The sequence below is a fragment of the Brachionichthys hirsutus genome, chromosome 18, assembly GCF_040956055.1.
Source record: "Brachionichthys hirsutus isolate HB-005 chromosome 18, CSIRO-AGI_Bhir_v1, whole genome shotgun sequence".
NCBI classification, from domain to species: Eukaryota; Metazoa; Chordata; class Actinopteri; order Lophiiformes; family Brachionichthyidae; genus Brachionichthys; species Brachionichthys hirsutus.
The window spans coordinates 4,226,676-4,251,417 of record NC_090914.1 but is presented as its reverse complement, the minus strand read 5'-3'; the positions used below and the strand labels follow the sequence as shown (position 1 = coordinate 4,251,417).

General features: G+C 46.9%; 4 protein-coding genes across 5 annotated transcripts; 1 reads left to right on the top strand and 3 right to left on the bottom strand.

The window, feature by feature from the left end:
• Positions 1–1,077: 1,077 nt before the first annotated feature.
• LOC137907924 (TOG array regulator of axonemal microtubules protein 1) lies at positions 1,078–8,793 on the top strand. The gene is made up of 20 exons (XM_068752286.1): positions 1,078–2,058; positions 2,848–2,914; positions 3,052–3,165; positions 3,274–3,543; positions 3,642–3,931; positions 4,018–4,253; positions 4,423–4,523; positions 4,613–4,777; positions 4,866–4,931; positions 5,017–5,358; positions 5,592–5,715; positions 5,993–6,098; positions 6,283–6,518; positions 6,630–6,788; positions 7,346–7,472; positions 7,556–7,671; positions 7,758–7,950; positions 8,059–8,278; positions 8,370–8,456; positions 8,540–8,793. Exons 1-20 carry the CDS (start codon positions 1,078–1,080, stop codon positions 8,791–8,793), a joined length of 4,254 nt encoding a protein of 1,417 aa, XP_068608387.1.
• Positions 8,794–11,029: 2,236 nt separating this feature from the next.
• ccdc28b (coiled-coil domain containing 28B) lies at positions 11,030–13,152 on the bottom strand. The gene is made up of 5 exons (XM_068751803.1): positions 12,917–13,152; positions 12,119–12,288; positions 11,747–11,901; positions 11,220–11,242; positions 11,030–11,084 (listed from the first exon to the last, which is right to left on the bottom strand). Exons 1-5 carry the CDS (start codon positions 13,150–13,152, stop codon positions 11,030–11,032), a joined length of 639 nt encoding a protein of 212 aa, XP_068607904.1.
• A 2,468-nt stretch (positions 13,153–15,620) lies between these two features.
• Positions 15,621–19,125, bottom strand: tmem39b (transmembrane protein 39B). The gene is made up of 9 exons (XM_068751802.1): positions 18,988–19,125; positions 17,820–18,029; positions 17,511–17,730; positions 17,302–17,385; positions 16,994–17,148; positions 16,560–16,902; positions 16,274–16,461; positions 16,070–16,190; positions 15,621–15,983 (listed from the first exon to the last, which is right to left on the bottom strand). The coding sequence occupies exons 2-9, from the start codon at positions 17,948–17,950 to the stop codon at positions 15,750–15,752; spliced, it is 1,476 nt and encodes a 491-aa protein (XP_068607903.1). The 5' UTR covers positions 17,951–18,029; positions 18,988–19,125; the 3' UTR covers positions 15,621–15,749.
• Positions 19,126–20,112: 987 nt separating this feature from the next.
• On the bottom strand, positions 20,113–24,742 carry khdrbs1a (KH domain containing, RNA binding, signal transduction associated 1a). 2 transcript variants are annotated; one of them, XM_068751684.1, is made up of 11 exons: positions 24,444–24,742; positions 23,894–24,021; positions 23,678–23,794; positions 23,430–23,576; positions 23,168–23,292; positions 22,830–23,088; positions 22,620–22,696; positions 22,484–22,545; positions 22,190–22,360; positions 20,387–20,444; positions 20,113–20,312 (listed from the first exon to the last, which is right to left on the bottom strand). In XM_068751684.1, exons 1-9 carry the CDS (start codon positions 24,532–24,534, stop codon positions 22,251–22,253), a joined length of 1,116 nt encoding a protein of 371 aa, XP_068607785.1. In that variant the 5' UTR covers positions 24,535–24,742; the 3' UTR covers positions 20,113–20,312; positions 20,387–20,444; positions 22,190–22,250. The 2 variants fall into 2 exon arrangements, with proteins under 2 accessions (XP_068607785.1, XP_068607784.1); XM_068751683.1 differs by lacking the exons at positions 20,113–20,312; positions 20,387–20,444 and adding an exon at positions 21,154–21,385.

The following is a 24,742-nucleotide window of genomic DNA, read 5'->3' as shown; positions in this document are numbered from 1 at the left end:
CGTGGGCTCATCTCCTCTCTGAGAAGAATACCGTCCCCCCCCAAAAAAATCAACGCGCAAGCAAAGCCTAAACCCAGAGAGAAGGGACGATGCCGTGGACTCTGAGATGCGCGCTGGCGCGGACACCGGGACGCGGTGAGTCGAGAGACAAACGTCTCTATGTCTCTAACTTTGCTCGCAGCCCCAGCATTTAACCGGAGCAGCCAGTTAGCTATCGATTAGCCAAGGGTCGAAACCAATTGAATGCGTAATTTGGCGTCAAATAACACACTTTACGGAAATTAATGTTGAGAGGTTGGCAAAAATAACGCCGCTTAACTTTCCAGCAGGAACGCGTCACGTTGTCTCCACTGATCAGCCACAAGTGGTTGCGTCCACTCGTGATCGATATTAGATCCCGAGGACGCGCAGCGTCGCTGGACTTATTTACAGAACGTGACGCGGCTGCAGCGCGTAAATCCGCTTTTAATGTCGCGTTCGTTGCATTCTAATTACATTCCTGAGTCTGCCGGTGGTAAAAAAAAAAAAAAAAAACAACAACAGTTTGTTCGTTTCGTTACAAAAGCAACAATAAAAATAGTGTAAAAAAAAAAACTGACATAAAAACAGTTTAAAACCAGGAATGTATTCGATGCGCAACTTTAGGCTTTAGATTTCTGTCTAGCGGTAGATTTGGATGGATTATTTACAGGACATAAAAGGAATTTAATATTTTATCTATTTATATTATTTCTTCACACAACTGTCAATTGGTTCCATTAATTTAACATGTTTTTTTTGTCTCAAATGAGGGTTTGCATGTTCAGTGTTTTTCACTAAACGTTTTATACTCGTGTTCTATTTCTCTCGTGTCTTTTGATGTTTCTTTTAAATGTTTCTTCATTAAAATGTAACTATGCTGAGGGATTCCGAGTATTTCATGCTTGCTTTTTTATGTTTCTGCGTTCGCAGCTTGTCAATCGGCAGAGGATTTTTCCGTCCCCCAGAAACGATGAAAGGACAGACTAAAGAGGAAATATTATAGTCCTCACAGCTTTGGATTCCCAAATTTGACCACGTCCTGAAGACCCACCCATAATGATACCTGGATTGATCCCTCAGGAGTTACACGAACGACTGCTGGACCTGAAGAATTACCAAAATCGGACCAATGGGGTGGAAGAGCTCAAACGCATCCTTTCAGAAGTGGACCTGAAATCAGTCCCATCTCGGAGTATTGAGGACTTCGTCGATTTCCTCGTGCGACTTCTGGATGACAGCAATTTTAAAGTACTGCACGGCACCTTGCAGATCTTAAACCTGCTCATTCAGAAGTTGGATGCAGGCGTCGAGAAATATTTCACGCAAATAGTCTCGGTGGCTCTGAAGGCTCTGGGGGACGCTCGCACCGTCACCAGAAACGAATCCCTGAATGTCTTCAGGCAGCTGACGAAAACTGTCGCACCGCAAAACATACTGGACCTCGTCACCGGCAACTTGAAGCACAAGAATTCAAGGGTCCGGGAAGATGTTCTCACGATCATCTTGACAGCGATGCTCAGTCATCCTCCGAAGGAGTTCAACATACCGAAGCTCTGTTTCCAGGTTGCGCCCTGTCTGGTCGACGGCAAAAGGAAAGTCCGCTTTGCCACTCTTGAGCTGTTTAGCGTTTTTGACTATTGCCTCGACGCAGGGAAGAAGCAGCCGCTAATGAAAGCCGTGGATATGGTGGAGCTCAGCGAGGACGCGGAGGGTCTCGTGGCCGCTGTGCAAGCCAGAAGAGCCAGGCACGTCCTTCCCAAACTCTCCCCGGACGGGACGGTGGAGTACGGCTTGGTGGCGCCGGAGCCGGGACAGCGGTCGTCCCCTCATTCCGGAGCGGACCTGGACTGGGTGATGAACGGCGGGCGGGCGAGCAGCGCCCGGAGCTTGGGCTCGCTCGCTGACGACGTCCCGCCTCAGCGGAGGATCGTCAGCGCCGGCAAAGGGAAAAACAAACTGCCCTGGGAGATGGCGAACCTCTCCCCCGCTGAGAGTAGCCTGCGATGCGGGACCCCTAACGGGGAACGCTCCGAACAGGTGGGGGCCGCCACAAAGCATCTCACTAGGCGGGCGGTGTGTGTTGAAATCTGTGAGCCCCCCCCCCCCTTCCTTCAATCAACCGGTCATCAGGAACACTTTGTCCAGATATTGATTGTTTTTGCTATTTTTAGAACTCGCTCTCTGTTGGCAGGTTTAATATAGATAGACTGAATGTGCTAGAGACACCTCAGCATCACTGACACTATTCCTGCCTGAAATGTAGCCGGTGACTCACTCCCCTGCACAGTGACGTCATTGCTTCAGAGATTAGCGTCCTCTGACATTATAATAGGTCTCATTACAATCAGGATCATCCTTAGACTTTTGCGCCTTGTTTTGCGTTAAAAGGATGCAAAATTCACGATTTGCTAAACACGAGCGCTAATTCTGATCATGTCCACTATATATGAGAAGAGCACGGTAGCATAATTCATGAGGCATCGACTCATGGAAACTATGATCCAGAGCCGCCGCATGGAAAACCTTGTGTCTGCAGCGGTGCCTGTTTCCCCAGCAACCGTATTACCGTCAGCATGGTTACCGAGGAGGGCATGAAAAACCAGGGTTAATAAATATCACCGATAGTTACGTGTAAACGTGGATTCATCACAGCTTTGGCGTTGATTGCTTTCACCACCAAGCACACATTGATCAGTGTCGATCACATTGTGTGCAGCGGAAATGACTTTGACTTCACAATAGATCCTTTGTCTGTTTAGAGCATTTGTTTGTTTATTTCAACATTAGCTTTTATTGTCGTAGAAATCATTCTCTTCCTTCTAACAGCGGGCGAGTGAGGATTTCCTTCCCTTGTCCGGGAAGCGGAGTCCGGAGACCTACGTACCCAGCTTCAGTACGGGCCAGTATTTACTTCTCTCATTACACTCACATGTATTCCAATAGGAGGTGATGAGAACAGCTGACTGGTTGTCATGGCGAATATTTGTGTGGTTTATAGTGCAAATTGTTCTTTGGGACTTTCCCGTCCAGGCTCTGCAGAACCTCAGACGTGCCGATCCTCCAGAAGACGTCTCTGGAGAAGTGGAAGCCTCAACTTGGACCCGGACATCTTCAAAACTACCATCTTAACGGACACGGATGCTGGTATGGAGGCTGTAGCTCATCTTTCACAACTTTCCATTCCTTCAAAGAGAAGCAGAGCAAATCAGGGAATAATCAAGCGTGACACATTTCCTCCTCGCTGTCTGACAGTGGCGCCCAAGGGACGAATGCTCTCAAGGAACGCCAGCGTTGAGCGGACGTTCTCCCTGCCCTCAAACCCCACCCCATCCTCTTGCTCCTCCTTCCTGCTGCCCTCCTACCCGCTGGCTGCACTTCCAGGAGGCATTCTTACTCCGACACTGTCCCGCAGATGTGCAGACCCGTCCCTCTCTATGTCCAATACGTGGCCCAACAAGAAGGAGTCCGGCCCTCATCGGAGAGATGCGAGCCCCTGGAGCGACACGGCAGGAACAGCAAAGGGTAAAGAAGGGGATGAGTGGCGACGCAGCCGCACGGGGGAAAAGGTCGCCATCTTTTCTGCATCGTCAGGGTTTTTGTTTTCTTCTATTCCTGTTCAGGAGACGATCTTCTTAGCAGGTGTTCTCCCCGGCCTCTTCGTGCCTCCCTTGTGAGTTCTTCCTCCACTTCATCATTCCGCCGGGCCCTGAGCAGCACCAGGGCAACGCTGTCTCTCTCACCGGTCATCCCTACAGCAGAGCGTGGCTTTCAGTTTCACAATGGCCAGCGGCCCAATGGTCCGGGCAGCCCTCAGAATTATCAGCTAGAGAGGAACCTTCCTTTGGACTTTGACGACGGCATCGCTGCCGCGCAAGTTCCTCAAGAGGATGATCCTCTGGACATGAAGGAGGTAGACAAAGGCACAGATGGATGAAGTTTGGCTCTGGTGATAATTGTAACGTGTGCTTTTTATTTTATTTTTGATGTTGCTCACAGATGCTCAACTCCTTGCGCTCTTTGCGAAACAGTGCTGCCAAAAAGAGGGCAAAAGTGCCCCTCAATAGTTCAGATCTGGATCCGGACAGCCCCGACTCGGCTGTGAGATTGGATCTGGGTCTGGACTCATCGTCACCGTCACAGACCCCGCCCATGCTCACCAGTTCGGCCAGGGAGAGCGGCCTTTTCACTCTGAGCTCCGTCGCTAGCCCCGGCTTCAATGACAGCAAAACCAGGTGAAGGATCTGCATTCTGTCGTCTTATGTGGAACTAGCATGCACCACGTACTGTATAACTATTTAAGAATACATCAGTCTAACTAGAGTATGTCGAGATAGATCGTTACAGTAATGTGGGGAAGCGCTGAACAACGCCAAGCAGGTTTACACCCTTTTCTCTCAGCAGCTCTGGAAACGCGTCCTTTTCAGGAGTGAAACGTCACGTTGCTCCGGTGCCTTCTGAAAAGCTGAGGTCGTCCGTGTCCATGGACTTCAGCAGCCTTCAAGGTAGGACATGGACCATGTTGTTTTTGGCTCACCTCTTCTATTGCTCTTGTTCATCTTATTTATTATGGTTTATTTGGGTTTTAATCAAGGAATGTGTCAGAGGAACGAAGTGTCTTCAGACGTGGGCATCGTTGGGCAGCGAGTCTTCTACGCTAACGGAACCATCAAAAGCCAAGAAGAGACACCAGGAACGGCTCCTCCGTCGGTCAGACCAGCTGCTCGGGAATCGTTTAGAGCGCTGAAGCCTGCAAAAGGTCGGAGAAATGGAGCCGACCTCTCGCCAGGACTTACCTGGTAGTAGTAGTGTCGTGTAATAAATGCTCTCCTCTCACTGATTCTAAGGATCTCAGAGCCGGAGCAGCAGGAACTCACCGGCCACAGACAAGCCTGTGGTAGTCTTTGGAAGAAGTCAGTCTCTAGATTTTTTGCATGGTTGTCATTCAATTAGCTACTCTTATCTGACACCCCCCCCCCCCCCCTGCATGCTCCTCAGGTATGTTTGGCCCCGCAGTGCCCCCCAGCTGTCCAGGAGTTGCCTTGTCACTCGACCAGGGCCGTTCTGTGTCCAGATCCTCCACTGGTCCCTCATCAGGCATCTACAGCGATTCACCGTGTGGCAGTCACAGAGACGGCGAAGCAGACCCTCTCGCCGGCGAGCTCCCCATCGGCCCCAGCAGTTATGTCAGCCCATCAGGACCTCAAAGCCCCGCCAAGAGTTTCACCCCGCCCCACCAGCCTAGCCCCCCCACAATTCCTCCCAACACCAAGAACATTTCCCGCCTCAGGAGGGCCCCTAGCCTCAACAGGACCCGGCCATCGCTGTCCCATAGCGCTGGTTAGTGGATCTGAAACCTTCATCAGGCTTATCATTTAGCAGCATCTCCCTGCATTAACAGATCAACCAGGTCGTTTGCAAAAAAATCAAGCCATCGGATGTGCAGCAATGTTTTGTTCTGATTGTTGCAGCCACACAAACAGATTGTTTCAGAACCGAAAGCTACAGCCGTGTGTGTGTGTGTGTGTGTGTGTGTGTGTGTGTGTGTGTGTGGTGTCTGATGGGTCATGTAGATGAGCTGTCCCCTGCATCCACGGCACAGAAGAAGAAACCTGCAGAGCCTCTGGAGCTGTGCCCGTGTGCCAAGCCTGACCTGGTTCTGATGCAGAGCTTAGATCTGCTCAACTCTGAAAACTGGTGAGACGAACTTACCGTAGATACGACGTGTCACAGCATCTAAGCCCCCCCCCCCCGGGGTCTGTGAGGAAAAAGAGCCGTCAACTGAAAACTCAACGAACACATTCTGGAGAGTTTTATCAAATAGTATCAAAGTGTATTTTCACACTTACTGGAAAAGAATGGAATCACAGTTTTTCTATATATTGTGAAATCCGGTACTTTTTAAGGAGCCACACTTTTCAGGAACTATAAATTCATAGAATCTGAAAAATCACACTCTCTTCTTTAACTTTAGGGAGAAGAAGATTGAGGGAATGACGTTACTCCGCAGTCTGGCTCTCTTCCACTCAGAGTCCCTCCAGGGCCGCCTTCATGATGTCTGCCTGTCTCTCATTCAGGAGGTAGTAGCTCTCTCTCTCTCTCTCTCTATTGTGCACCGGTAGTTGTTTTGTTGGATTTCACCCTGATTTTACACTGGCATCTAATCTGATCAAATAGGTCGCCGTCTAGCTCCTCTTCCTAATGGATTTATGCTGGAATGATCCCGTTAAAACGGGATATTAATAATAACCCATCTCGGCTCAGGTGAAGAACCTGAGGTCGGGTGTGTCCCGGTTTGCTGTGTGCACACTGGGCGATCTCTTCACCCACTTGAACAAAGCAATGGACCAGGAGCTGGAAGCGACAGTTAAAGTCTTACTGCAGAAATCTACAGAGAGCAACACCTTCATCAAGCACGATGTGAATGGTGCGCTGGCCTGCATGGTGCAGCACTGCACGCCCACCCGGAGCATCAGCGCTTTACTCTCGGGCGGACTCAGGTCAGTAGATGTCTAAGTACACAGCAAACTGCTGTTTTTGGACAACTTTAGGGGTATTTTTTTAGCACTTTCAATTTCTGATCGCTGAATTGTTTTCCCATCTACTAACAGCCACATCAATGCGGCGGTGAGAAAATGCATGGCTCAGCATCTGGTTAATCTGGTCGAGAAGGTTGGTCCCATCCGCCTACTCTCCGGAGGAACAGACCTCAACGACAGGATCTTGCCTGCAGTCACCAAACTTGCACAAGACTCCTCCCAGGAGGCCAGGCACGTATAAAGACGCCATGACTTTAGCAGATTTTGAAACCGGGATCTTTTCCTGATGTTCTTTGATATGGTCTGTGTTATGGTAAGAAACAGGAGGTCGGGGGTCAACCAGCCGATTCACAAATAATCTGCGTCAGCCGGTGTGTTTAACAGAAAGTAAAACTGTAAGTGAGGAGAAAAGAGGACAAAAATGTCACTGTTTGAGTACTTTACAGGTCAGACTTTACTTTACAGAGTATTATGCAGAATCATAATACTCACCTTCTGTTGACATTGTCAGAGGGGATAATACTGAGCCATGCTGGATGCCTCTCTTGTGGGTATCTGTTCAACGGAGTTGTTTTGTGAGTCATAAAAGCAGAGAAACAAAGACATTCTTTAATACTACTGCAGTACAGCAGTTGTTTTACGATGCTTAATAATAATACACCTGAGCATTCTGATCACAGTGGGGGGGTTTTCATTTGCTAAAATACGTCAGAGCACTTAACCAAATGTGCAGCAGCAGACACGGGGACGTGACCTCACCGCTGAGCGCTATGTGGCTCGACCCACAGGTACTTTGGCCGACGGATGCTGCTCTGCCTCTCATCCCACCCGGACTTTGACAAGATCCTGGAGAAATACATCCTCACCAAAGACCTGCCGACTGTCAGAGAGATCGTCTTCACTCTCAAGACAAAGGTGCAGTGGTGTTTGTTTTTTTTCCAGCGTTTATAACGTTGGGAGTTTTTGCTGTCATCTTACTGGAGATTCTTTTTCCCTAGGGTCTTGGCGAGATGCCCCAAGATACCCAGTCGGCCAGAGGTAGGCGCTCCCTGAAAGGCAGCGGAACAGTCAGGGCCTCATCTCTTACCAGGGAGCCTCTCAACCAGACCAACAGGTGAGTGTAAATAAATGACAACCACCATTTACACAGCGGCAGTATCCACTGAATGTGTGTCGCCCCCCCCCCCCCCCCCACCGCAGGGAGTCTGACAGTCATTACAGCAGCAGATCTCAAACACTCAAACATCAGAGTGTGGCTGACAAGGCCGAATACGTCGAGCAGATCTCAGGTCTGCTGGATTCAAAGGACTTCAGGGAGCGAATCAAGGGGATCGACCAGCTAGCGGCCGACTGTCGGCAAAACCCCAGCGTCGTCATCAATAGTATATTCCCGGTAAGTACTTGCCAGTTTTTTAAAATGCCGTCAACGTTTCTCAGTTTGCCTGGTCCTGTTGCATCTCCGAGCGCTTTTTGTTTCCGCTTCCGGTTTCTCGTCTTTTAGGTCTTTGATGCCTTCAGGGCCAGATTGCAAGAATCCAACCGCAAGGTCAACCTGCACGCCCTGGAGTCTCTACAGAAAATCGTCCACTCGTTGAAGAACAATCTGTCTCAAGTGGTCAACATCCTCGTCCCAGCGGTCGTGGACAATCACCTCAACTCCAAGAGCAGCAGCATCTATTCCGCTGCTATTGGAGCAATCGGCGCACTAATCTCACATCTCGGTACCCACTTTGAGCCTTCAGATAGTTCTGCTAATGGTCACATTAGAGGATTTTGTCTTTGATTTTATGATTCTCTCTGCTTCCTCAACAGACAATGTATTTCTTCTTCAGCCGTTCTGCACCAAGGCTCAGTTTTTAAATGGAAAAGCAAAGGTGGACCTGGTTGGAAAGGTTGCAGGTACTGTAGAATTGTTTTAATAAGTGAATGGTGAATTGGCTTGCATGTCTGACTGACCCCCCCCCCTCTCACCTCCTCTCCAGATCTTGTGATGGAGCTCTACCCTCGTAAACCCCGGCTCGTTGAGCAGTGGGTGCTGCCCTTGCTTTGGCACCTCCTGGGCACCTCCAGCCGCAGCGGCTCCGTCCATGGCCGAGGTGGCAGCGTGAGGGCTGCTACCGCTAACCTGTGCCAAGCCCTTTATTCCCAGATGGGGCAAGGCCTGGTTGACTGTGCCGCTTTTCAGCCTGCAACCGTCCATAAAGGTTTAAATGAGATCCTGCGAGCCTTCTCCTAAAGATTAGAGTCCAAACACATCCAGATGTTGGAAGACATCTGGATGTCCTTACTTGAAGACAGAGGTGTTCTACATTTCTTACAGTGCCTGCACTTTTATATCAGCAAAGAGAAGGTCCTTAAAAATTAGGAGTTCTTATTCCTATCTCAGTGAGATTTTCTCTGGTACAGACGGGAGCACGGACAATAACGACGTCAGGTCTGACACGCTCAACCTGCTCTCGCCGCACTCTGAAAAAGTAACTTGTTATTGTGGCAGACTTCACGGGTTTTAGATTTTGAAATCCAATGATTGTCACTAGTTGTTTCTTTTCATACCCTAAACTAAAACTCAAAACTATAGAGACAAATCAGAGACACTATTGCAGAATGTAAAATTTAAATGCACAAAAGACAGGGACATTTTTTTTGCTGTTTCATTAAATGTGATGTGATATTTTCAAGATGTTTCATTTAGTTTGGAAGATTTGTGAATTGAGATTAATAATAGTACAAAATAATTTCTGTACAGCTCAGATGTGTATTTGCACAGTATTATCTTAATCCCATGCTGTATATCGACATGTTATATAATTTATAGAGTGTGACCTCTTAATGATTTGCTGATTCTGTATCTTTTTTTTGCATGACTACATTTTCCTGGCTGTATCAAAGCTGTATATTTTTGTAAAGGAGAGCTATATATGTATGTATACGTCAACACTTGGTTTGCACAAACTGTCCTGTGTGCGAACATCGTGGGGGAAAAAGCCGTCGCCTGAGAAGCAATTCTAATTCTGCCTCAGTATCGTGCCAGTCTTCAAGGAGCCTCTTTTGAGGCTGTTAAATTATATTGGACTTGTTTGTGAATAAAAAGCAAAGACAGACTGACTAATAAAGTGTTTTATTTCTGTAAAACTATCTTCCAGGCGTCTCATTCAAATGTTGTTCTCTGGGATTAGAAGGAGAGCTGTCCTACGTTTTATTGCACTGAGGCGAATTAAATGCTATACAGTACAAGAAACACTAATATTCATTACAGCTTAGTCATTTGACTTTATTAATAGATACAGAAACATGCATGGGAAAAGATCTGCAGTTTGGGCTGATCATTTGTCTCTCTTAATGCATTATAAAAAAGCAGAGGACTGAAGTACAATTGCAATGATGAGCCGATCCAGAAATTATGCAAGTATTCAGGGTTTTTTTTTTTTTTTTTACAGGAACTCAGAAATATTTTAACACAATGACCTAATCTGCAGACAAGAATCGTTGACAAGAGAAACCAGAAAGTATCATCTGAGATCCAGGCTAAAGCCCTTGGATGATGTTTAAGGCTGATCGATAATCTGACTATGTTATGGAAACGAATGCTGAATGGGAATCGCTGCCAAGCATGAAAATAAAAGTTCCAACTCCCACAAGTAGCTGCCGTTTTTTAAAATTGGACTCTTCTTCAGAGCTGTGTGCCATTTCTCGTCTGCTGGGCGGGGGTCCCTCTTACCTCCAACTCACAGCGGGCGATTTTACAGCTGCCATTAAAAACAAAGCCAGAAAGCTTTTCAAAGCACTAAAAATGATCAATTGCTATTTTAAACCATCGGTCTGCAAAACAGCTGAATACACACTGATAAAAAATAAATAATGTTCTATATGTTAGTTCATCAATTAAATAGTTCAACATGCCCCTTAGAAACACAGATATAATAACGTTTAGCCCTACTTTAACTGAATCCTGACTGTTTTCCAGTCTTAAACTTAAAAAAAAGGAATTAGTAGAATTAGAAAAGTAACAGGAGAATAAAAAACTCCCTTTTAAGTTATCGAATTCGCCACAGTGCGGCTGTAGTTTTTTCTTTTGCTTAGCAGAGGAAATCCCTACGTAGGGCCAAAAAAGACAAGGCGTGACATGTAATAATAAAAATTCTGAAACTGTGCTTTAGAATGAAAACCGGGAGAACCACAGACTAGAACTGGATCCACTAACGGAGGTCGAGAAAAGGCTGAAATATGTTTCTCTTCATTAAACACTTGATCAGCTTTTTCTCCGTCAACCAGGGGTTTCATATTCTTAATTCAGCATCCATTTAATCGTCTGCTCCATTGTTCCCAAAGTGGGGAAATATTCCGCCGGTCCTGCAAATCTTTCCATGCTGTTATCTAAGGCAAGCTGGGTCGACGCCATAGCAACCGGGTCTGGGTGTGATGTTTGGAGAAGGATGAGAGTTGCCGTTTGCCATCCTCCACGTCTCGCTCTGTCAGGGACCGGATGTCTTTGGCGGGTCCTGGTTCTCAGCCAGGTGCAGCTTCTGTCTGAGCGCGGACACGTTAAAGATTCACACGGAGGAAAAAGACTTTGAACTGCCAAACTGGCAATTGACATTTCTGCGCACAGGTCGCTGGGTGCTTCCCATCGACGAAAGGTCGCCGAAAGTCGGGAAAGGATACATCGACGTGCTCAGCTCCTCCAGCTGCAGGAACAAACAAAACAGACGGGGAGTGTGTTGCAGAAATGGAAAATGACGTGGCAGCGCAAGGCCACACGTCCCCGAATGCAATCAGGCATGACCTGCGTTTCAGGTCAACAGTCGAGCTCGCCTGCTCTGCTGCACGATTAGTCATCACAGCTTCAGCGTCAATGTTTGTGCCTGGGCGACTATTAACATTTAAACGCAGAACCTAAAGTACTTTTAGTGTGTAATCTATTGCACTATTCCCCTGTTGAAATATCGCATGACACTAATAAAATCGGGGGCAATAAATACATTTCTCTCCTTATTTGATATTATGTCATTTTTCTTTTTTTTTTTAACCTCTGAATTGAAAGTTATTGAACAGCTGAAAAATGCATTGAGCTCGATGCACGAGTTGAAATCGACCCCATAAAACCAGCGGACATTTGTTCACTTCTCATCAACAGAAGCACCGATACAGCCGACACCTTTGATGCCGCGCTGCCGCGCTGCCGCGCTTACATTACAGAGGAGGTGCTCCAGGTTGTGGTCGGACGCACACTTCCTCTGGTCCTCCGAAAGCTCCTCCACGTGGCTGTCGAGGCTGAAGTGCAGTCGGGCCAGCTTCTCCTGCATCTCGCGGACGTGCTCCAGCTGCTCGAAGGAGCACACCTTACCTAGAAAACAGACGGATGCGTCCAAACGGGTGGGGTTTCCTTCATCTCTTTCAGTTGCATGAGACGCGTAAAAAAAAAGAAAAAGAAGATAGCACGACGCTATTTGGTTTCAGTCTGCTTCGTGTGCCGAAGCTGCTTTTTTTTTTCCCGGCTGGATTGGCGTTCAGCCTGAAACTGAATATTATCTCGGTGGCATCTGCGTTCGAGGCTATCTTACCGAAAGCCTGCAATTTGCCTGAGTGGAAGTCGTTGAGCAGGTTGAGGAGGCCTCCCTCCATCTCCCTCACATCTGAGACGTCTGTGAGGAAAGAGTGCTGCAGGGGGGAAGACTGGACCGCCTTACTGGGCCCTGCTGGCTGGGGGGCCCTGGGCTTCTCCTTGTGGGTCCTGAGGAAACACAGACAGCCACAGATCATCAATAGCAGTATCGGTTTGTCTATCTGGCTGCAGGAAAGCTCTGAACAGATACAGCTGAAACATTTAGGAAAAGGAGGGCGTGGCCAAAGGAGCCTGATCTGGAGCATCATCTGATTCTGAACCCAGAATATTTTAGAAGGATTCTTACAGATCACAAGGAAAAACAATGATTAACCGCTTAATCCGAAATGTGGGTCGGGATCTACTGGAGCCTGTCCCAGGGATCTATGAACGAGAGGCCGGGTACACCCTGGACAAGCCGCCGGTTCATCGCAGGGCCACACAGAGACAGACAATCATTCACACACACACACACACGGGTGTTTTTGGTGGAGGGAGGAAGCCGGAGAACCCGGAGAGAACCCACGCAGACACGGGCAGGAGAACATGCAAACTCCTCACAGGAAGGCCCCGAGTTGGATTTGAAATAGATTATCTCAAATAACAATCTATATAGGAAGCCTTCAATACTTGGAATGTCCAACCACATGGCCATTTCATTGAAGATAGAAGGTTAGGAAGGTTTTTTTCCGAATTGCAGTTCTGAGAACAGTTCAAATCTCAAAACACGATTTTCCTGTTCCGTTAAAACACGAACCTGGTGGTCTTTGGCGGAGCTACGACGGCGGCGAAAACCTCTTTGGGCTGTCCCGCCGCTCCGATGGATCTCTTATACTTGCCTCTATTCTTGGGGGAGGGAGGCTGCGGCAGGCCCAGAGAGAAGGTGGCACTTTTGCTGGCGGGCAGGACGGAGAGCTTCCGAGGATTGATGGGTGGAGGAGGAGGCTGAGGGAGAGACACCTTCGGGCTTCGCTTTTTGCGTTTGTCTTCCATCATAACTTGTTAAATGAAGGCGAGCAACCAAAAAGGCCGGGACTCGCGTTCTGCAAAGAAAAAGGAATCCCGAGATCGTCTCATCACTCAACAGAACGATCAAAGGGGAGGATAAACAGTGACAGGAAGAGAGAGAAGTATCAAAGACTGAATTTAGTTTGTAGGGGGGGGTTTCACAGTTTGTATATATATATTTTTTTTATTTATTGGTGTTTTTGGTGTTGGGAGGAAGTAGGAGAACCCGGAGAGAACCCACGCAGACACGGAGAGAACACGCAAACTCCTCACAGGAAGGACACAAGTTGGATTTGAGCCTGCGACCTTCTTGCTGTGAGGCAACCGCCCTAACCACTGCACCATCGTGTTGCCCATTAAGTGTATTACTGTGTACGTTATATAAATGCAACTAATGCATATTATGGCTTTTAAGCAGATGGATGAAAGAGAAAATCAATGTCCTGCATCACGGTAGAGACGTGCCGATGGTGGATAGTGGAGTGGGAATATCAGATAAATCTAGACTCAGCGAGCGACCGGAAAAAACGCTTTAAGTTAAGACAGAAGTCAGTACTTGAAATATGCCTATTAAATGTAATATTACAGGTCTCCATTAATCTTTTGGACTTTGCCGTTGTTCCTTGTTTGCTATTCACAAGCAAAGTTATTCAGCTCCAATGTCGATTAGGACTTTTGTCAAAGTATATTATTTATCAGCTATTTGCAAAAAACAATTACACCTGAAATATCAGTGCGGCTTTTACAAATTCATGTCAAAACTGCACCTGCAAAAAAATTAAAAAATAAAATAAAAATAAGAGCACCTGAATGAGGTCAAATCAAGCGTTGCTATAATATGGTGCAAAAGGATTTCTACAAAGTACTGGAGACGCTTGTGTTTAAGGGACCGTTAAGGGATAGTCCGCTTTGGCTATAATGCAAAATAAAATATATTTTTTATTCTAACAATAAACATTAACATTCAGTGGGTATCAAATAGTTTTGCTTCCAACTACCGTATATACATGTGCTATTTTATGATGGAGTCAAGTGACATAGAGGCTTCAGCTGTTCCATCAGTGGAGCGGTCGGGCCTGTCGGAATAACGCTTTATTCCGGAATAACGGATAGATCCACTGAATAATGTGATACTCACAAACAATGCGGCAGTCTCCACTCAAACTGGAATACAAAGATGGCTACTACACACACACACACTAACACACAACAGCAACTTTACGCGCTGAAATCCTCCTTGGGAAATATATATATATATAATATTTGGGTAAAAACAGAAATCTGCTCCACCGTATTATTAAATTCATTTGCACAGACCGCCTTTCGTCGCCTGTAATAACACAAATGTGAGACTTACCGAATCAATAACGCACCAGCGAGCGAACCGACTGGCCGCGGCGTCACATTTGTCTTTCACCGTGTTTCGGTGTATTCCATTTTTAAGCTCACTGATGTTTAAACATCTCTGGTACGTTTGGTTAAAAACAATTGTGCTATAATAAAACGCGCAGCATCGACGCGCCTGGCTCGAACGAGCCGTCGCCTTTATCCTTCTTAAAGGGCCAGCGCGCCTTTACGCGTCCAGGAGAGGAGCAGCGCTGCGTGCGCAACTGCGCAGGTGCCGGACGTAGGATGCTGCGTCCTGGTTCAGATGCTCCAGAATGATACATTGATACATTAACATATTTATTCCTAGATATAAATCTGTTTTAAACACGGCGTGGGAGTACTGTAATGACAAAATCCCAGCACGCTAAAGTCGCTTTATTTCCAGTTAAATTTCCATCTGGTCCAAGTTTGAGGAATTAATATTCCATCTTCCAAATATACAAACAATAAAATGAGTTTAAACATCAGATTAAAGAGTTTGTCTGAAGCCGACGCGTCCGATGGCTTCTGTGAAACCTTGTAAAATAAATCTGTTTTTGACATACTACTCTAATCTCACGAAACCAATGGGTAAGTGGAATGGAATATAGACCCACTCTGGTTTCTATTTTTATGCAATTACTGTAACAAACAAATGCAACTCGAGTAAACATGTTCTTTACATTTTTGGTTCTGGTAGCTGGATATATGAATCGCAGACATCACTGAGGAATTCTGACAGATTTCTTTGCAGAAGTGCTTTTGTGCAGCCACAGTGGACCGGTTGCAAGCATTTAACCGCATTTCAGGTCCTGCCACATTATGTTAACCTTTGCCGAGGCGAGAGAGGTCAACAGCATCTTGAGTGTTTCTTCTAGTGGTGACAAATGACAATGTGGTCTTGGGAGAACATTTGGATGGTTGGCCACCTCTGGAAAGATCCACTAAAGTCTTCCCCCATCTGTAGATATGGTTTCATTCTGGATTCGTGGAATCCCCGAGCTGTAGAAACGGTTTTGTAACGCTTCCCAGACTGATGCGTTTCAAACTTAATTTGGACAAAAATAAAACTTTCAACAGGGTTAGGCAATACAAAAATATTTGTGTTTTTTATTATGGCAGATCAGAACAAAACATGACACAAAATGCAGTTTGTAGAAAAAATACACAGCGCTGATGCATGTCTGCATTGTTCTAATAATTGCCTATTGAGCCTAACTGACTTTCTGGTCTGACGAGCCGGTTAAGTACGAATACGCCTTTCCCAGGACGATTCTGTCTCTGAGAAGCTTGAAGAAGGCGTAGTAGTTGCTGAAGAGGATCAGCGCCAAGGAGATCATCTGATGCCACTTTTCCGAGCATATCAGCGAGTAGAGCTGGTAGAATATCATGGCGCCTTCGAGGATGACGAGTATGTTCAATATTCGTAAAGGCTTGTTGAAGAAGAACTAAGAGCAGGAGGAGGAGGAGACGAGACGTCATCAGACAAACGTGCCTTTTCAAAACAGTGCCGATTTACAGGACATAGACTCACATAGAAGCGATAATGGGACACATCTGAAGGAACTGCAACATTGTAGTGGCCCATAGCCTTGTATACGTTCTTATTATGCTTGACCAGAACTCCCTGCGGCCACATGTACTCCTCTGTCCATCTGTTCAATGAGAGACAGCAGAACGAGATCAGGATTTGGACTCGTACGGATGCAAAAGAAAACGAACCGCGAGTCGTACGCACATGTGCTGGAGAACGTTGGAGCAGAGCGAGGGATCCACTTTCTGCCAGCAGCCCAGGTGAGCTGCGGCTTTGTGGAGCAGGTCACAGTATCGAGGCGGCAACAGATGCCTCATGAGGATGACCGAGGTGCTGACCGACACCAGGATGAAAAGCTCACACGACCACCGCTTGTCCACATACTGTGTGCTCTGAGGGGGGGGGGAGGGAACGACACACACGGGTAAGAATACCTAAGCGCCACGAGTAGAGTACGACGGTGGGACGGAGAAGAACCAAACGTCCTCACCTTGACGAACCAGACCGGTACGAAGGCAATGTAGTAAGCGCTGAGCATCGAGCTGACCAGCACCTCCTTCATCCTCCAGTTGAAGTCCATCTTCAGATACTCCACCTCCTTCCGGATGAGATCCGGGGAGAGGCAGCAGGCGTGCGTCGGCATGGGCTGGACGCTGTACAACTGGCTGGTGTGCTGCTTCCACGTCTCCTTCAGCACAGTCAAGTAGTCCCTGCCCCGCCCCCCGCCGCCGCCGCCGCCCACCTCCTTGCAGCCAATGCTGGCTATCGGGGAGAGTGGACCTGCTTGTCGGAAGTCACAGTTCAGCCTGAAGAATGGAATATACATCCCAAATCTGCAGAGGGGGGGTAGGGAGGAAGAAAAGCAGCAACTTTCTCTCAACTGGTACAAAAACAAGCTCGTTTGTCCTTCCTGCAGATACTTACGGGTAGCAGAGGAAGAGCAAGCTCAGGACAGAGTAGGTTCTGAAGAGGTAAATGAGGGACCGGCACAGGCTCCAGCCCGTCAGCGTCAGGACAGCGAACCGAGCCGTCACGAGGAAGATAGAATGAGGGAAGGAAAGTTTCCCACTCTGTGATGCCTGGGGGGGGTTAAAACATTGATATGCATCAGCAGGACTTTGTCATTTCATTTTCATTCAACACTCAAAAGGGACGAAAGTGAAAAGCATCACGAGTTCAGGTTCGGCGGAGGCACCGAGGACTAAAACGGGGAAAGATCAAAGCGTCCTCACCTCTTTTACAATCGCTGCAATCAACCTCCTGGCCAATATGATGACTGTGAACACCAGCATGTTATAATCAATAAGGTGAAAATTCTGCAAATAATAACATTGATGGATTATTGCTCCATTGCGACAAAAAAAAAAAAAAACGTGCTACAAAAAGTTCAACAATCGATTTTCACATCGCGCAGCCCTTCCCGACACGCCAAAGCCCTCACCAGCGACGTGTGCGAGGGAGGGTGTGACGACGGGTACCACCACACGGTCTTGTAGATGTTGACGTAATGGACAAAGAGAGCGATGAGATGGCAGAAGAAGAGATGCAGCTCAAAGAGCACGCTGCGATCCGCAGACAGCTCCGGGATCTTGCAGTGCTTCAGAGGGATCACGGTCTGCGCGGCCAGCGGGGGGCTGGACATGCAGGTTCCGGAACCATTCCTGGGGGGGGGCAAAAAGCTTGTAGTCAACATCATCCTGTTACAGTGGAGGATAGCTAAAGTCTAAAGTCTGAGCCCAACTACGCCCACCTCGCACGGGACCGCACCCCCGTGACGGGGGAGCTGGTGGAGTGGTTTCCGTTGCTGACCGAGCCCGGCTCGTTGCCGAGCGGAGGTCTGCAGTACGTGGCGCGGTTTGCCCCTCTCCTTCCACCGGCCATCACAGACACGCCCCCCCCCCGCTGCCCAGCCGGACGGCGAGTTAAAATGACTCCTCACCCTCCCGATCGGATCGTCCACCTGTTGACGGAAACAGTCAGACGCAATGAGAGAGAGAGAGAGAGAGAGAGATCGTCTCCCACATCCGACAGTCTCCGCATTTTCAACCTGGTTATCGTGTAAACGCAGAGCGTCCCTCATCCACTCCATTTTCACTACATCTGATCTACTTCTACTAGAACGGCTTCACACCGGATTAGCCAGGTGTGAACTAAACACCCCCCCCCCCCCCCCCTGAAAACACCTGGAGCTGATGTGGCAGCGATGGACATCCTCCTGCACAGAATCAGCAGCAGCTCGTCATTAAAGAGGGGACAGTAAATTATCACACTGGATGACGTCACCCAAAAAGGTTGCACCAGTCTGCTGCCATCAATACCGATCATTGATTGTGCAAAATGTCGTATTAGTCTAGCGAGTCGCATAAAAAAAAAAAGTGTAAGACGCTTGCACATTTATTCTTTCTGTTGCATCTCTTTGTTTTATAATTTAACGCCATGAAGAAAATATTCAAAGTTTCTAAGGAACAAAACAAAAAGGTGATTTTCTCAAGGCACACACAACCCTGGTAAACATTCCCAATGAACACGTTTGTTTTTGGTCGGTGACTAGATCATAAAAAAGCAGCAGGCGTGTGCGTGTGCGTGTGCGTGCAATCACTGGAAACGTTCAAACAGACCATCTGATCTGCACAACTCTCCAGTATCGATCCGAAGCTACCTCCGTGCATTGTTTACCATTAGCTGCGTAGCATCTCCGTGTCTTCACGGAAGCTGGGTACTTTCTAGCTGAAGCATTCGCCCTCTGCTCGGTTCTCTCAGCTCAACGGAGCCGGTTCAGCTCGACCCGGGAGGCGGCCCGGACTACCGGAGCCATGCTTCGGTCTAAACACAGCCGAGGCCTCGGCTAACAGCTGCTGCGGCTAGCTAAACTTTCTATCATCCTACCAAACAGGCTGGACAAGAGAGCGCAACCTTACCGTGCGCCGCGTCCGGCCGGATACTCGCTGCTCCACACAAGCACTAAGTTAGGAGGAATACGCGATCAATGTATTTATTGAAATACCGGCGAGTTTTCCTTTGAACGCTTCGAAGAGAGTCATTGTTGACGTGAGGCTAGCCGCCGACGCGTTAGCATTAGCATTAGCAACCTGTGGGAGGAGAGTCCTTTAAAGGGACATTTCACCCGCAGGGTCGATAATTAATTAATAATAGGCTGTTAATTAATACTGAACTTCCGAATTAAACATGTCGACTGATACAGATTTGAGGCATCATTTTTATAGTGTGTGTGTTTGTGTGGACATTATAGGTAATATTGTGTATCTAAGCAGTTCTATGAGAACGATGGGAACTTTTTTGTTTTGTTTTTTTGGAACATTTGCTCCACGGGGTGTCGCCTATTCTCCAAGAATAGTTTTTGACTATTGAACGAAGTCCATCGAAGTTTGAATCCTGTACCGATTGAACCCCCCCCCCCCAAAAAAAACACGCTCTCCAAGAGGACCGGAAACCCCCCCCCGACCACGCATGCGCACCTGGGAAAGACTGTTCGACCTTGATTTACTGAAACGCTCATAAACGTTGTTATTCAGTGACCATCGTAAACGTTTAGTAAAATGCATGAATTGCAAGATGTTTACAACCAAATCGGATTTCAGCCGGTATCTGTGACAGCAAACTGCTGAACGGCTGCATCCCCAAGATCAAAGCTTGGCGGTTTGAGGATTATTGTCATTTTTGGATTGGCCAATGAATAGAATAGAATGGAATAGAAAGCCTTTATTGTCATTGCATAGTGGATATACAACAAGATTAAAGTGTCTGCTTCCTCTTGAGACGTTTAAATCTCCCGATGGTGGATCCCATCATAACCTGTTCAGTCGCCAACAAGCAAGCCCCCCCCCCGCCCCGCAAGTCTTCATATGCTTCCTGATTCTGCCTCCTCCACGTCGATCAATGATTCAAAAACTTTGTTTCAATGCCCCCAAAGAACAGCATCAGAACACGTCTCAGAAGGCGTCAGATTACTGGAGCCAACGACTGCTCCTTGGCGTCAAGTAGTGGTGCAAATCTCAGAAGAAAAAAGACCCAATACATTAGAATAAAAACTTTATTTTCATAAAAAATAAGTCATTGTACCAAGTAAAAAAAAGGGAGACATTAAAAAAAAATATCTACATAGTACTGAAGAGCATTTAGTCAGGATTGACCTGCAATACAAAACCACACGAATCCCTCGTGGGACAAAAGCTCTTTGCCCCACATATTCCTTATCCTCTGCTGATTCCACGAACTTTAGGACCTGTAAAAAACAAGAGACAGAATTACAGGAGGAAAATTCAGGCCAAAAGCACCTCTGCAAGCTTTTCCACTGACCTTAAATGTCTGGCAAGACTGCGCTCAGCGTGCTTACTATGCCAACAGTTCTGACAACCTAAAAACAGAAAACAGGAATGAGTTCTTGTACTTACCGGAAACATTACGTGCACAACGGACAACACACATGCAACGTGAATTTTAAACTACTAAAATATCATGCAACTCAAGCTGAAAGTTTTGGTTTAATCCACCAATGGGATGTTTTAACGCTTGGGAGTGCAACAAGTAATTTTCATTACGTTCTACAGAAATCTAGATGGAAATTGTTAAGTATTGAGTGAAATGAAATAATTATAGGTTTTTATTTGAGCAAGAGTTGCATCACAACCATTTCTGATTGTTTTGTACCGCTTTTTTTGCTCGCAATAACTACAGATAGCATAATTTTGTACTTCAATGTTTTTGACGTTTATTACGATGAATTGCATAACTTGATGTTTTGCACAGAAAACAATACAAAAAAAAATAAAAAAAATTCTAACAAATGAGTGTTGGGGTTAGTTTTACCTTCTTGTGGCGATCTTTTGGCTTTTAGAATCCTCTCCTCTGCGATTTTTTTCTTTTATAAAAACCAGCCAGCATGACTTTTGCATCAAAGTCAAGTAAGATCCCTGCAAGCTTGATTTGAAATACTGTTGAAATTCAGTTATTTCAAATGGCTGAAGATAACATGGTTTTCTTGAGATTGAATAGATGCACTATCTTCAGGTTAATGACATACATATTCAAACACTATCAAGTCAAAGTACGTATTTGGCAGCACATTACTTCAAGAAATGATGAGCTTTATTTGTTTTTGAAGGAGACATTACATGTGTTATTTGGGGTATTTTGGAAGACAGGTGGAGGATAAGCTCAGTCAAACACTGCTCTTTTTTCTCTTTTTTGTGGCCAGGCTAACGTGTATACATACAGATAGCTCAACGTTGGTGCAAACCAATGAGGCGATGGTGAGAACCAGCGAGAAGTGCCTTGTTCTCACAAATGAGGGCATTCCTTTGGCACAACAAAGGCAAAATACCAAGTTTAGATTGACTTAAATGAAACTAAAAACTTTATTGAAACACGCACTGCAGGAAAAACATTTTGGATGTATTTAGAATTCTATTTAGGCAAAAGATACACAAGCATTAGGCATTTTGAGACGACACGGCTTAAAGCAAACACAGCTGTCTAAGGTTATGTACAAAATATTGAGTTGGCTGTATCTTCTTGCAAACAGTAAGACTGTTAATCCTTCAAGCTTGACAAGATTTATTTGGTCATAAACGGTTTTTGAGTAATATGACAGACCATAATATTACCAATTGTAAAGGGTGTCAAATAGAAGTTGTTTTTTTGGGGGGGGGGGGGTCAAATACATTTCAATAGTATTTTTGGAGTTGCACACAAACCTAGATTTGTATTGCAATCAAAACAGCTCGAGTTTGATGGCCGAGTCTATTCTAGTTAAAACGGCAAATAATTGTGTCCAGTTGTGAGGGACTTTAAAAATAAAATAAATGCAGCCGGTGAGGGGAGTGCATCGCCACAATTCTGTTTTGTTCAAGAAGAATTAACTGGAATGGTAACCATGAAATACCACTAATATGTTACTTTTTTTTTCTCCTTTGTTAGGTTTATGTCACTATGACCTCAACTATACAACTGAAACATTAAATGGAAACAGTTAATCAATTATATAAACAAAAAAAATTACTTTCTCCTCCAGCTCTATGATACATCCAACGAAACTTAGCTATCGAGTAAAAAAAAAAAAAAAAAAACATAAAAAAAAGGAGCAGAGGAGAGGGAAATTACTTTTGAAAAGAGAGTTACAATTTGAGACAGTTGCCACGGCAACTCTCTACCCAGTAGCCGTTCAGTATCTTCCATAGGGATGCTCCCTGTATGATCCCTTTGCCTGCCTGGACATGGCGGCTTTGCCTCCAACCCCGGTGCTGGACCAGGACTGGTCCCATTCATCTTGAGCTACGACGACAGATCACAAACACACAAGGACAGAACTCAACATCCCAAGTGGTGCCAAGCGGAAGTCAGACCAGCACGGTAACAAAGTGGTGAAAGGAGAGGGCGATAATTCCATCATCTTACCATAACCCTCATACGCCGTCTCCTGGGCCTCCCCATGTCCGTAGTCATAGTATTCAGTATCCCTGCGGCAATTAATGACGCTCTGAATATAAACGCGTCAGACATGGGAGCGAAGCCCAGATTGTGTTCGACTTACGTGGGCGCAGATTGCTGAGCATAGTAACTGTCGTACCCTTCATAGGCAGGCTCTGCATACGACTCCTCATATGAAGGCTACAAAGGAAGAGAGCAGCAGTCAGGCGAGAGCAAGCGCGCCAAAACGACCTCGCGTTGCACACGCACAACCTCAACAGCGCCGCCGAGTACGAGCAGCGGTGTAAACGAAACGGAACCTCCCAAGACTTACATAGTCTTCGTAGCCGTCGGTTTTGGACTGTGACCCTGCGGGACCCTGCTGGTGGGACATGGCAGCAGAGGGGAGCATCCTTGGAGCTCCAGCCGCAGGGGGTCTGGAACGAGAAGCCGTCCCTCCTCTGCTGGAGGCGGACGGCGGTCCACCTCTACCAGACGGAGCACCCCTGGGGGAGCTGCCTCGTCCTAGTCCTCCGCGTGGAGCTCCGCCACGCATCGCTCCCCGAGGACCCCCGCGTGGCATCCCTCGCCCCCTGCGCACGGTAGGCCAGGGTGTTAAAACACAACATGCGACCATAGCCAAACTATTCCACGACAAAAAGTATCCCCTACCTCGGTCCTCCGGAACCAGGTCCACCTCGTCCCCGGCCCAGGTGACCACCCCGACCCCTGCCAGAACCGTCCTGGGATCCATTCAGGAAGTGAGGATCCATGTACGGGTCATGCTCACCGGGTTCCTAAAGGCAAGATAAAAAACAAATACAGTCGGTTGCAGAAAAAGAAGCCGCATCTTTCCTGAGAATGCGGAATGTTATCGGAAGCGCATTAAAATGTTTCCCCAAGCGGCATGCAGGAAGTCTCCTGGGATCCATACCGGGATAAGGAACTTCTTGACCTCTTCCATGGCATGCGCCATGCGCATATAGGCTTCCGGTATGGGCGCCATCACTTCGATGAATACGTGCAGTTCCATGGCCAGGTGGGCGTATTTGGCCTCGCCACCTTTTCTCAGCTCTTCTTCCTGATCGATAGATCAAAACCAAAAGATGAAAACTCCAAATCGGGGAGTCGCAGGGACACTTTGAAAATCTTTTTATGCAAGACCATCTCCTCTGGACGAACCTTATTCTTGTCCCTCATGGAACCTTTACCCAAAACGGAGATTTTGGCACCGGTCTCTTCCTGAAGTCTCTTGATTGTGCTGCCCTGAGGCCCCAAAAGTTTACCGACAAAGTTGACCTGCAGGAAATAGAATGTGGTGAGATGGCGCCATCGACGGAGACTGAAAACATAGCATCAACAACAAGAGCAGCGGCCTGCATAATAGAAGTCACTCACTCTCGGGTACTGCTTTGTGGGGATGAGAACCCGCTCCTTCAGTTTGTGGTTCCTGGTAGCAAAAAGGTCCAGATAGGTCTCCTTCTCTGGCTCCTTCTTGACTTCACCTTTCTGAAGCCTTTCAATCTCTGCAGACGAGCAGAGAGATTCGTCCAAGCGTGCGGAATTGACAGATGAAAATGGCGAACCAGCCGGGACGCATGAGCTGCGGTTTATACTTCAGTTTAGACATAGATTAAAGCCTCCATGGGGCAGCTCGATTAAACAGAGCCTCTTTCGTCCCTCACGCATCCAACTTAATATCGATATGTCGGGTGATACGTTATTTATGCACGTTCCACAGACAACAACTTCAATTGTAAACCGAAATTCACGTTTACAGGTGATGAAACAGAGCAAACCAGACACTTCCGAGGCCGAAGGCCCGACACACACCAAACAACCACGTGCTATTAGCACCATTGTTCGGGCCTCCGTGGGCCGCAAGACCCCCGCGTTAGTCGTACTTAGCCTCGCTAAGGTAGCATGCTAACACGTTCGTCAAATTTACCTGCGGAAATGAGTTTCATGGCGTGCGTGAATGATGAATCCAAGCTGTCCTTTTCAGCGAGGAGCTCCGGGAGATATTTTGTGTCCTCCATTTTGATTCTTCTTTTTTTTTTGTTTGTTTGCGCTGGGCTTGCCTCCACGACGGACTCCGATCTTGCTGCGAATAGCTAAGATAATGAATTATCCGATCTCAACAAACGAAATCTCCGCTCTTTTTAAAATAACTCGATACCCGACTGGGACGCTATCGGTCGATCTAACAGCTCCCCGGGACCTTTCCGCAGAGAGTCGTTCAGCTCG

Coding starts and splice junctions, on each gene's coding strand:
- LOC137907924 (XM_068752286.1), top strand. CDS start 1,078: ATGATACCTGGATTGATCCCTCAGGAGTTACACGAACGACTGCTGGAC. Junction 6,789..7,345: donor GACTCCTCCCAGGAGGCCAG/GCACGTATAAAG, acceptor CTCGACCCACAG/GTACTTTGGCCGACGGATGC. Junction 7,672..7,757: donor CCTCTCAACCAGACCAACAG/GTGAGTGTAAAT, acceptor CCCCCACCGCAG/GGAGTCTGACAGTCATTACA.
- ccdc28b (XM_068751803.1), bottom strand. CDS start 13,152: ATGGAAGACAAACGCAAAAAGCGAAGCCCGAAGGTGTCTCTCCCTCAG. Junction 11,243..11,746: donor TGGAGCACCTCCTCTGTAAT/GTAAGCGCGGCA, acceptor TTGTTCCTGCAG/CTGGAGGAGCTGAGCACGTC. Junction 11,085..11,219: donor GAGGAGCTGAGCACGTCGAT/GTATCCTTTCCC, acceptor GTCCGCGCTCAG/ACAGAAGCTGCACCTGGCTG.
- tmem39b (XM_068751802.1), bottom strand. CDS start 17,950: ATGGCCGGTGGAAGGAGAGGGGCAAACCGCGCCACGTACTGCAGACCT. Junction 16,191..16,273: donor TCCAACGTTCTCCAGCACAT/GTGCGTACGACT, acceptor CTCATTGAACAG/ATGGACAGAGGAGTACATGT. Junction 15,984..16,069: donor TGTCCCATTATCGCTTCTAT/GTGAGTCTATGT, acceptor TCCTGCTCTTAG/TTCTTCTTCAACAAGCCTTT.
- khdrbs1a (XM_068751684.1), bottom strand. CDS start 24,534: ATGGAGGACACAAAATATCTCCCGGAGCTCCTCGCTGAAAAGGACAGC. Junction 23,577..23,677: donor CCATGAGGGACAAGAATAAG/GTTCGTCCAGAG, acceptor TCTATCGATCAG/GAAGAAGAGCTGAGAAAAGG. Junction 23,293..23,429: donor TCAAGAAGTTCCTTATCCCG/GTATGGATCCCA, acceptor TCTTGCCTTTAG/GAACCCGGTGAGCATGACCC.